Source organism: Solanum verrucosum, unplaced genomic scaffold (genome assembly GCF_900185275.1).
Source record: "Solanum verrucosum unplaced genomic scaffold, falcon-dt-bn FXZP01000064.1, whole genome shotgun sequence".
In the NCBI taxonomy this organism is placed as follows: Eukaryota; Viridiplantae; Streptophyta; class Magnoliopsida; order Solanales; family Solanaceae; genus Solanum; species Solanum verrucosum.
In genome coordinates, this window is record NW_026020144.1 from 1,895,474 (window position 1) to 1,908,295 (window position 12,822).

The 12,822-nt window shown below is 29.0% G+C and overlaps 2 protein-coding genes across 2 annotated transcripts in view; both read right to left on the reverse strand.

Annotated features, from left to right (window-relative positions):
• Positions 1 to 12,822, reverse strand: part of LOC125827712 (floral homeotic protein PMADS 1) — a 305,579-nt gene that overhangs the window by 261,303 nt on the left and 31,454 nt on the right. The window lies entirely within an intron of this gene.
• On the reverse strand, positions 5,206 to 6,875 carry LOC125827711 (uncharacterized). Its single transcript, XM_049507037.1, has 5 exons — positions 6,643 to 6,875; positions 6,398 to 6,538; positions 5,808 to 5,927; positions 5,451 to 5,546; positions 5,206 to 5,325 (listed from the first exon to the last, which is right to left on the reverse strand). The coding sequence occupies exons 1-5, from the start codon at positions 6,859 to 6,861 to the stop codon at positions 5,209 to 5,211; spliced, it is 693 nt and encodes a 230-aa protein (XP_049362994.1). The 5' UTR covers positions 6,862 to 6,875; the 3' UTR covers positions 5,206 to 5,208.

Sequence of the window (12,822 nt, forward strand, 5' to 3'; positions counted from 1 at the left end):
AGCTATAATTAGAGCTGTCAATATGGACTGATCTATTTCATTTGTGAAAAAATGATAAAGTTGATTTTGGAATATTATAAATTTTTTCTAGTATAGTTTCTAGAATGATCTAGTGTAGTACCTAAAATAATCATCTTAAAGAAATATCTAGATATTCTATAGAAGTTGCCTTGAAGAAATATCTAGATATTCTATAGAAATTGCTAGAAGATAAGTTCACTAGAACTTTCTTGTAGATATTTTAGAGATGATATTTTTGTAGTAAATGATAGAATAGTCAAGAGCTTGTAATATCATCCCTACACGAGTATAAATAGGGGTGACCATTGTCATTTGTATACAACCCAAAAACAACCTAAGAACAACCCAAATAAAATAGTCTTCTACCATAAACAAGTTCTCCCTTCTAGCTTCCGCTTCTTTAGTTGAGTCTTCCAATCTTAGTTAACGATCTTGGACTAGTAAAAGGTTCCCCGATTATACTTTTCTTCTGCTATTCTCTACACGGTATTAGAGCCATAGTCATAGGTTGGGTTGTGGGTTTTATTTCAAGATCGGTTTGATGGTAGATTCAACTGGTTTTTGAAATTTGACGGGCCAAATCGGGCTAGCCCACAAGTACGTGGGCTACAAGCTTTGTCGGGCAAGCCCTCTCTTCTTAAGAGTATATTTTTTATAATTTTTTAAATTAAATTATAATTTAAAAATATTACCATCGATATCGACAAGAAAATATTACACGGTGTTAGTGTTACTACTTGTTAGTCAAATAGACAAATAAAATTATCTTTATAATATTTATTAAGTTTGATTTCAAGTAAAAATATAAATAGCTAAATGGAAATATTAACCTATTTTTTTCCATTGGTCATAATAAAACACAAAAACTATGACAATATTTCATAGGCTATGGCCTATGTAGTGATTCCCTAGAAATTTTAGGAAATTTTTATTTTATGTAGTACATATTTTATAAACATAATTTGTATTTAAATTGTAATATTTCAAACTTTAAACAAATTTTGAGTTAAGACTCTTGTTATTTTTAATACTCTATTTTATTTTTATATTTTAATTAATTTTTATTTGGTCCACGGGTCGACCCTATTCATATTTCTCAAGCTCAACAAATCGGCACACTTATTCAGGACTAGCTAAACAACTCTTTTCTTAAATAGGCTCCAAAAATCGTAGCTCAACCCTATCAAATCACGGGTTAAGCTAGGCCGGCCCAACGGGCCTAGCCCATATTGATGGCTCTAGCTATAATGATCTAAAGGTATTTTGTCCTAACACATATATACAAACACGAATCAACATAAGAAAGAAAGAAAGAATTAACAACTTGTGGAAGATCCACTTAACTTTCAACATTGTTTTAATACACAAAATACCGTTAAAACATAATTAGAGTTCGCCAAGTACCAACACTTGCAAAGTGATTAGATAATAGCAACAAAAAACTTCTAAAAAATTGATCAGTAAATGACAACAACAACAACAAATTAAATCAGTGTCCCTTTGATTGTTGTTCTATTTCGTTGCAAGATATATATAACTTCAATTTTTTCTAGAATGTTACGGATATTCTATTATTTGCGAATGTTGCAGTCGACATATGCCAATTCATATTTTGTTGCCTAATAAACAAAACAAGAAATTAAAAGTTAAACATATGTCAATTCCAATTTTAAAATAATTAAGAAAAGAAAATTTGAATTATATATCAATTCACTTCTAAAGCCTCAATCTCCTCCGGAACATCAATAGTTTTACCAATAACTAAAATTCTTGAAAATATCGGGGGTTTACGTGTCCAAAAATGGTTTCCACTATAAACAAAAAATGATTTTAGTCACATTATTAGAAAAAAGAACGTAAACAAAGTACTAAGTTATTGAGAAAAAACAAAAACAAAAGCTCACATTTCTAGCTATTGTATCCTGAAAATCAGAAGGAACAAATTTGTCATACTGAATCATAATCAAATCAAATGCAGGAAGTTTCCAACTTTCTTTTATATTGCTAATATCTTCCCTCACTTCATACATGTTGAATTGTGCTTCTTCGGATTTTATAGTAAGATTTAAAGTCCACATGTTCAAAGTCGAGTGGATTACATCCTAACATTAATTTTTTTAAATTAAAAGTATCAATAAAGTAAAGGAAATTATGAAATAAATCACTTTGTATTAATAAAATCACGCCATTACTAAAATTTGTCAATCGAAAAATATATACCTCACCCATCACCTCCAACAGTTTTGGTAGAGGGCGTAGACGTGATATTGGAGATGATATCGAATTAACATTCTCGGTCGCTGTTTTTTCAGTTTCTCCTAATGTCAGACAAATTACGGAAGACGATTTTTCTGCCCGTTTTCTCCAGTCCAAGCGAGAAAGGCAAGCAATATGAGATATACGGAGAAAAATCTATCCATATGTCCACATTGCGAATTTGAACATTGAGTCTTAAGTGTATTAATCTTCATCACCCAAACAACAGACTGCAGTAGAGAAACAACTATTTTTATATAGTGCTCAGTAGTTACGAAACCAATGTGTTGTTTCATTCCCCAATCAACTTGAGTGTTCATTATCATATTTGGTCTTTTTTTGTACACATACGTCCAGACCTCAATACCCACACACAAAGAACTACTCATATAAGTAAATAGTGGCAATTCACAGGTAGCTAATCGTGTGGTTCTTAAAAAAACTACCATAAGCAACTCCACCTTCAAATGCTACATTTGTCATATGCATGAATTTCACATTTTTGTTCTCTGTGTTGTGAATTCCGTTGCAAAGAGTAGCTAGTAGCAAAACTATGATAACTTTCATAATCATGGAAGCTAAAAAAAAACATAATCATTTTTTTTTTGTTTGTGGTTATTGTAGTGGAACATCTTAGGTTTGTCTGCAATAGTATGTAGAAGAAATGTCAATTTGTTTAACATTAATAACATGCATGTATATATAAATATATATATTTTTAAATTCATTATTGTTGGAAATAATTATTAAAAGTTGGAGTAGGAATCCTAAGTTGATTAGGATTTGATATTTATGGTATTTACTTATTTATGTTTTAATAGGATTTGTTAATTAGAGTGGTTCCTAGTCCTAGTTTAATTTGTTTTTTACTTTTATAAATAGGAATGTTACTGGTTATCTTCTATATACAGAAAATATATAATCACATAAATATACAGAAACATATAAAACTTTTGAGTTTATAAATAAAATATTTTCCTTCAAATGGTATCAGAGCTAGTAATCTTCACCACCAAATAACATATATGACATCAAATATGTTTCCACTAATTTCTTCTCATATGTTCAAATGAGAGAATTATCAATTATGGGGATGAAGACATATTTATAATATGTGGATCTATAGGATATTGTTGAAGAAGATGGTAAACTATCACCACTATCTGTCAATTCAACTTTGGCTCAATAAAAAATGATAATGAAGAAAAAATTAAAAAGTTCAAAACAATGAATAGTTTATATTCCTCAGTATCCGAAGAAATTTTCACAATAATCATGACGTGTGAAACTCCAATGGAAATATGAAATTTTAAGTTTAAAAAGAAAAAAAAAAGAGCTAGCCCACCCCAGCCCTCAGCCCATTTAGGGCTGGGTTGAACATTTTCAAGCCCTTCAAATGAAGGGGCCGGTCCGCCCTAGCCCATCAAATTCATTTTCCTGCGAGGCTCTGGCCGGGTGGGGCTGGACCGACCCTTTTTGACAGCTTCATATAAAATTGATCTAAATTTTGTACTCCCTCCATTTCGATTTATGTATATTTATTTGACTTAACATGAAGTTTTTTTTAAAAAAAAAACAACACTTTTAAATTTGTTGTCTAAAACAAACCATAGATGTTCATATGACTATAAATCATCTTACTAAGAATAAAATAAATATTTTAAAGTCAATGTTATTAAATATACTAATACATAATTCTTTTGGATTTGACTAAAAAGAAAAATATGTCACATAAACTAAAGTAAAAATAATATAATTTTTCGTTGTGTTAATAGTTAATTACATTATATCCCTACTCTTTTTCAAATTACAAAAATTCCTTAAAATTAAAAAATATCAGATGCATCAGTCGTGATACATTGCTATTCAAGAAACCTGCAAACACATAGCTCACGAATGAATCCGAGAGGAGAGGGGTGTATTCGAGAGGGAAGAGATGTATCAGAAAGAGGAGAGATGTATTCAAGAGAAGATAAGATGTATTCAAGAGAAGATAAGATGTATCAGAGAGAGATTTTTGTAATTTTTTAAAATGGTAGAAAATTTTAGAAACTATAGTAAAATAAGATGTGCATTTAGATGTTTTTTCTAAATTAAAATTGAAAATATAATTAATTATATTTGGCTCATGAATGGGCTTTCAATTATCTAGTCTATTCTATTATGTAGAAGAGCCATGAGAAGAACGACAATGTCATTTTTAATAATTTTTACAGTAAAATAATAATCTATCTATATATATAATAAAGCTAGATTTAGAAGAAGCGATGTGGCACCTCTCAATGATCTAGAATGCTATTTATCTTTTTTCTCATTTTTGTTTTTGACATTTATTGGATTTTCTCCTCACTTTATGTAATTATTCAAGTACTAAATGACTAATATTTTTGGTTATTGAAAAGTCACCGTCTAATAGCATTACTCTTCTCAAATGTAAAAGGCATTAGTAACTTGAAACTGCTCAATTAGTATTTCTTAATTACACTTTCCTCTCTTCCTCTTTTATTGGTTTCTTCTCTAAAAATGTAACTGTTGAAAACGCTTATTCTTATTTGACATACAATATTATACATCTCATATACAATAATATACAAAATTGAATCTTGATATATAATATTATATGTCCAATATACAATATTATGTAAAATTAAAATTATAAGATATATTTATTTATATATCCGTGTACAACTTTTGGGAATTTTTATTCAATTAAGCAACTTCATAAATACGATGTTCTCAAAAACCGACACAATTCATTTGAGGTTTATGCACTTAAATTATTATTTATCATGAATTTCGCTTATAATATTGAGCACTAAATCAATACCCTAAAGTACAAATAGCAAATAACCCTCAAAGGTTATTATATATGAATGTTCGATACACAAGAATTTATAAATAAAAAAATCTTTCGTACAAATTATGCGCAAATTACCTAATTAAATGAACAATTTTAGCTTTATTTCTCTTAGAAAATTTGTACATAATCATCCTAGCAATTTTGTAGAACCAAAAAGCACTAACAAGTTGCAATCCCAAAGCCATGGCCTGTAAAATCATAAAAACATTATAATGTCACCAATTTATTGTTGTTTTAAATCAGATTTTTGGTTAATTAAGTAAGAGAAATTGTGTATTAGTAAATAAATAAATATTTGAATCAATTAAGTTACCTTAATGAGAATTGGATTATCAGCAGAAAGAGTCACATAAGTTAGATATGGCCCCCCTATCATCCTAGCACAACTAAAAATCACTGCAAATAAAACCTGCAAATTAAAACAAATCAACCATAAATTAATAACTTAATTAAACTTTGTTCCCACTAAATTAATAAATCATATATGAAGAAAAAAATCTTTAAATTGAAAAGAAAATAAGTAAGTTTATGAGAAGTTATGTTGTTTGGATTCTTCAAAAATGTTAGCGAGTGAGTGTCGAATTTTTCAAAAGTAGTGTATATTTGGAGAACTCGACATGGATACGACATTGAAAGTGAAGAGTCGGAGAAACTTAGTTGAGAAGCTAACATCAGCTGCAAGATTAAAGTCAGTGTCTTTGTATCCAAGCTCTTTGAGAATTTCCCTCATGTGTAAAAATGGACTAGAAATCTCTGTCACACACAATGCTGCTACCATTTCTGAACCACACTGCAAATCACAAACATCTCTTAAAGGTAAGGATTTTGTTAACTCCTTGTATTCAAAACACTAAAAAAAATAAAAAATGAAAGAGAGTTTTTCCATGCCCATAATTAATTGCTTGTGTGTCCTTAAGTAATTTAATCTCCAAATCAGTGACGGATCCACCTTATGTAAAGAGGTAGTGTCATTTAACACTCTTTAATCGGAAAATTATATTATTCCCAACCAAACGACTAGAGTTCAATCCATATAGACTATAGTTCTATTGATTTCACCATGTATATATATGAGATAACTTATCTTATTACTATGGTTATACAGTGGGATAAATAATTTCAAGACTATCTAATACCTCCTACCAAACACAAGACAAGATAAAATAATCTTATATTTTATCCTGTGATTATTATACCTTATATCTCACGACTCTTGAGTCACAAAGTAGTTAAACATGAAATATTAAAATCCTAACTTACCCATTCATAGGCAAGGCCAGCTCCAAGTCCAACAACACTCACCAAATGATGAATTAAGTTATCAATCTTCACTTGTTTGTCAAAAAGACAACATACAAAATCATAAATAAGGTACCCTACTGTCACTGCCAATGCTCTCATCTGTTCATTAATTATTTTTTCAAGAATCAACATATAATTAGAACAACAATTAGCCAAATTCTTGAGTTAAAAATTATTTTTAAAAAAAAAATAAAAAAAAATACCTGTTTGTGAGAAGATCTTGAAGCCAAAGGACAAAGTGGACAATTCCAATCTTGAACAGAAATTAAACTTAAAGTTACTGCTAAAATTGCATGAATAGTTGAAACTAAACGATTGCAAAAATCGAAAGAACGATTTGGGAACAACTTTCTTGTTAATAAAAATAATGTTGTCCATGATACAACTCCAAATACTATCAAATTTAGTATTGAATCGTCCATCTAAGGAGCAAATTCTCTTGGAATAAAAATAGATACTAAAATATAAAATATAATAATAAAAATAGATATAAATGAGGAAATAAAACACAAGAAATTAAATGTCGGCAACAAAAATCATTAAATGTATATTAAAAGTTGGGCGGTATAAGTAGACGGTTGAAATTCAATGCATTAATGATTTAATGTTCTAATGTACGTTAACCTACTTCTAGCTAAAAATTAATTATTTTCAATTTTAGGAAATTATTGATAACCTACTACTAATAATTATTCAATTTAAAATAAAATAAAAAATATTCACAGGAGAGTTCGGTTATTGTTCAAAGTTGAGAGAGGAGTTCGATTCTAATAGCAAAATTGGACGGTGAAAATGATTTTCAGCGGAAAAAGTAAAATTATTCAATGTGTTTGTTGGGATTATGGGCAAATGGGAAATGACTTCGATGCATTTATCTTTTGTATTGTTGCTTAATTTGATGAGATTTATTCTAATGTGGCTTGTCAAAAATTTGTTCAAAATAATTGGACGGTTGGCTAATAGTTGGTGGACAAATTAATGAATGAAATGGAACCACACATTGGTGACAAACGAAAACTTTGGGCTCGTGTTGATTGAAGTGTGAATTAGATTCAATATCTAATTTGTTATGGTACAAGAATCAAACCGATCGGATATCGGCTCCCATGATCTCGGACAATTTTAGGGTCCATGAATGTGCACGCTCCAAATCGTTAGTGATATCATTTTTAGTTGGAAACAAAGTTTGTAATTGTGTCTATTTACGTCACTATGCTCTTGACCCAAACAGGCCCATAATAGATCAATTTTTACGCTAACAGGCCCAAAATAGATCATTTTTTATGAAATAGACACTTACTTGTATACAAAGAGAACGTAAAGGGCATAGGTGATAGTCAATTTCGATAAAACCTTTATCAACACAAAGTGTCTTCGTAATTAAAAAAGAGTCATTAGTCATTTGAACCCTCAAGCTTTTTTAGGGGGACAAAGTAAAGTGTAACCACACGTAATTTTGACATCATCATTTAATTTGTACTTTAAAAAAAAAAATTGATATGCGTATTTACATATATAATGTCTAAAGTTAGTTTTGACAAAGTTTAACTTCAAACACAATATCAAAAATTTCATATAATTGAACTTCAAAAATAATACTATATGATATTTTGATCCCTCTCCCGATCTCTGAATAAAAAGTACCAAGTAAAATAAGATTCACTTTAGTATGAAAGAAAGTAGTGTCTAGTAACGTCACATAGCACATAACTAAAGATTTGATTAAAAAGTAAAATTGAAAAGCAAAGTGAAAAGGGAGCAAATTGTACTTTGGAATTAGTTTTATCAGAGTGTGAAGTTTATGGGTTTGGGATTCTCGTTCTCTTTTGTTATTAAATTTCAAATTAACAATTTGACATATTCAATGAATTTATCAATACAAATAATATAAAATTTCAAATAAAATTATTGAGTTCGATCAAATCTATAACGTACGCACTAACTCTGTTGGATTTAGCAATAAGAATATATTTTGAGGTCACTACCTAAATCATACTTCATTAGTGTAACAAGAAAGGCATAAAGGGATTTTCACTATTGGGATTTGATTTAAACATTTCACCATCAACATATATATATATATATATATATATATATATATATATTGTACCTAATGGTACTCATGAAGATTAGACTCTTTTAATTTACATCACGAAATTATATCATGTCATATTCCCTTCTACGTGTCATGCTGTAATTTATCCTCAATAACAATCATATCATAGTATATAAAAATTATATTGGAGCAATCGTATGATCCATAGAAATATGATTAGACTGAGAAGAATTTAGGATAATTTTTTCATTAAGCAAATAGAGGTAATTTAGTAGAGTAATCATACTTTGTATTTTCTTCAATGGATATGAAAATATCTAAAAAGATAATTAAAATTGAAACAAATAAGGTCATTACTCATTAATGATGCTTTTTGCATGTAGTCGCCCTTCGGACTTCGAAGAAAGCACTTCATACCAGGTAAAAGTTCATGACCTCTTATTAAGAAAGAAGCATCCCGATCGATCCGGTCCACCACATTCATGGTTCAAGTCTAGTTGCATGCCTATATCGTGCCTTCCAACTAGAAAAAAATATTTGAACAAGAAGTATTACTTTAGCTTAATTAAATATTTGTTGATTTCAACTAATATTTGATTATTCTCCAAAGTTGTTTTAATCTTTTCTAAAAGTCTAATTAGAGCTTCATTAATGATGTTGTTTGGGACCAAGAAAATTACAACAAAAGTTTTCTCATAGTAACCAATGAGCTTTCCTTTATAGCCTGACCAGTGACCACACTCTTCATAATTTTTCAATTTGCTTATTATAATACTCATTTATTAAAAGGATCACTAAATCAAAACATTTTGAACTTGACGAGTTTTATTAAGTACACACTTAAATTTTGTGTTGGATTACCCCTTTGATCAACTTGAAAATTTAATAATCACGACTTTGTAAATGATGACAATTCATAGAATTTTCGTGAGCCTTTGTTTCTCCTTATAGCCTTATGCTATGTCTAATTTGTGATATAGTGATAAAATCTCCACAATTATAGAGGATAATTTCTTCACTTTATATACTTTTCATCTAAACATAATTTCTTGTCTTTCTTAGAAGTGCTTAGGTCATAGTCAATTTAGACTAAACATGCATGGGCCAAAGTGTAATTATTAGCTAACCCTCTAGTATTATAAACTATGTTTCCAACTTTAATTTTAATCAAATTGTTGTTATCATTATGTAATTCCAACTAATTAGCTACAACATCTATTGGACCTGATGCTGTCATTATTTAATTAAATAACACTTGAGTTTGTATTTCATCTTTTTGAACCAATTTGTGTTCATTTGATCCCAAATTGGATTTGACAATAATCTACATTTTAGTTCAACTTTATAACCACGTCCTAGTTTATATATATATAAGCAATAATGTAAAAGAAAATACTTCAACAAATCAAATTTCAAAGTTCTAGTCCTAGTCGATATTGACATCGAGAAACAAAAAAATGGGAGCTAATATGATTATATATCTCAGTAATCCTAGTTATAAATGAATACTAGGTGATGTGTGTATTAATTTGTGCAGTGTTATAGCTAACACGATATCTATCCTGCTTGGGAAGTACATTCGCAAGAATGGAACTCAAAGGAATTGATTGGAGCCCTCACAAGGGATGGAGCATGTGATTTGATTTGATGTAAAGCGAATAATTTTATCAGAACTTGACATGCTGTTTAGATTCTTTCAAGCATAAAATAACGAACCCCACATTAATCACGTAAAAACAATTCTCCATTAATTTAATCTAGACACTTACCAAGATAAAAAATAATTCTCCATTAATTTAATCTAGACACTTACAAAGATCAAAAACAATTTTCTAATCAATATCATTTGAATTTTGTAAATCACATTTGAATTAGAGAATTTGGAGTATCAAAGGGGCCTTAATTAAATCTACGTTGCTCGGATTCTTTTATAATATTGATGATTGCGTGTTGTAGTCCAAAAGTAGTGCATTTATGGAGGCTTCTGTCTTAGTCCCCCATATTTGAGGGGCTCATTCATTTTTAGTAATAATAGAATTATTGTAAGTATTTTTTTACCAAAAAAATATTATATTGTGTCCTTATTTTAGTTTATTTTGAAACATTAAAGAATGTTTTTTCCTTTTTATCAATTTTTAATTTAGCTTCCACGTGATATGTTGAAGACCACATATTGAAAAAAAAAAAAAAAAAAAATAAAAATAAAAAAAAAAAAATATATATATATATATATATATATATATATATAATTTAGACCATACAAAAAATAAAACTTATTCATTAAAAAAAAAGAAATAACTTTGGATCTCAAAAATTAAAAAATTAAAAGCTTCAAGAAATATTATTAATAGTTTTGACTCCAATACAATATTAATTAATAAGTAGGACAGAGGAGGGAAAAACGCACATTAGGTTATACCATTAATTAGTGTTGAAAAACTAATCATTTTTATGTATGTCCTACAAATATTTAGTAGGAATAATCTTTTAATATCTACACAGTTGGTAATTATGTATGTGCATTTCAAACATCTCGAACAATCTATGGCTTACAATAACGTATGCTATTGTTTTGTTGGTAATAGGACGTTTGAATGTCTTACATAGTCTGGATGTGGTCGTGTTATACCATCTGACAACATACTATGTTGAGGTGCAAGTTAGATTCAACACCTATTTGTTATTGTACAAGAATCAAACGGATCGGATATGGGCTCCCATGATCTCCAAAAATTGTAGGGTCCATGAATGTGCACGCTCCAAATCGGATAGTGAAATCATTTTTAGTTGGAAACAAAGTTTGTAATTGTGTCTATTTGCGTCACTATGCTCTTGACCCAATTATTAGCTAGTAAGAACAAACAGGCCCATAATAGGTTTACAGGCCCAATATAGCAATTTACAAAAAAAGATCAAAAAAATCAAGAAGATTTTTAGTGAAATATATAAAGTATTTAAAGATTTTGGTTATAAAGAATTGAAAAATTATGAAAGAGACACTTACTTTGTATATATAAAGAGAAAATGTAAGGGCATAGATGATGGTCAATTTCGACGAAACATTTATCAACACAAAGTGTCTTCATAATTAAAAAGGGTCATTAATCATTTGAGCCCTCAAGCTTTTTTAGGGGGACAAAGTGTATCGATACATAATAAGAAAATATTTTGAGGTCACTACCTAAATCACACTCCATTAGTGTAACAAGAAAGGCATAAATGGATTTTCACTATTGGGATTTGATTTAAACATATCACCATCAACATATGTATTGCCTAATGGTACTCATGAAGATTAAACTCTTTTAATTTACATCACAGCATTATATCATGTCATATCCCCTTCTACGTGTCATGCTGTAATTTGTCCTCAATAACAATCATATCATAGTATATAAAAATTATATTGGAGCACTCGTGTGATCCATAGAAATATATGATTAGACTGAGAAGAATATAAGATAATTTTTACCTCTAAGAAATAGAGGTAATTTAATAGAGTAATTGTATATTTTTAATGGATATGAGAAAATCAAAATGATATAGAGGGAGCGGTAAATATTATTTTATTTTTTTGCATATAGTCACCTTTCAGGGAAATATTTTTTACCAAAGATTTTACAATATTTAGGATTCAAATTCGAAATTTTTAATTAAGAGAGAAGCAGCTGCCATCATATCCGATTCGTTTGGTAGTCCATTCCTTTCTATTCTTTAGACTATAAGAACGCTTTTTTAAAACTAAATAAATAATTATCTCTAGTTGCATGTCTATATGTGCCTTCCAACCAGAAAAAATTACTTGAACAAGAAGTATTACTTTAGCTTAATTAAATGTTTGTTGATTTCAAATATTGTCCTTCTTAGTATTTTATATTTGATTACTCTCCAAAGCATTTTTAATCTTTTCTAAAGTCTAATTAGGGCTTCATTAATGATGTTGTCTGACACCAAAATGACAATCAAAGTTGTTTCATAGCAAACTAATGAGCCTTCCTTTATAGCCTGCCCACACTCTTCATAATTTTTCATTTTGCTTATTATAATACTCGTTATAAAAGGATCATACTCTTAATAATATAGTAACATCTTTGTGATATAGTGATAAAATCTAAACAATTATATAGGATAATTTCTTCACTTTATACACTTTTCATCTAAACATAATTTCTTTTGTCTTTCTTAAAAGTGCTTAGGTCATAGTCAATTTAGACTAAATATGTATGGGCCAAAGTGTCATTATTAGCAAACCCTCTAGTATTGTAAACTATGTTTTCAACTTTAATTTTAATCAAATTGTTGTAATCATGATGTAATTCCAACTAAC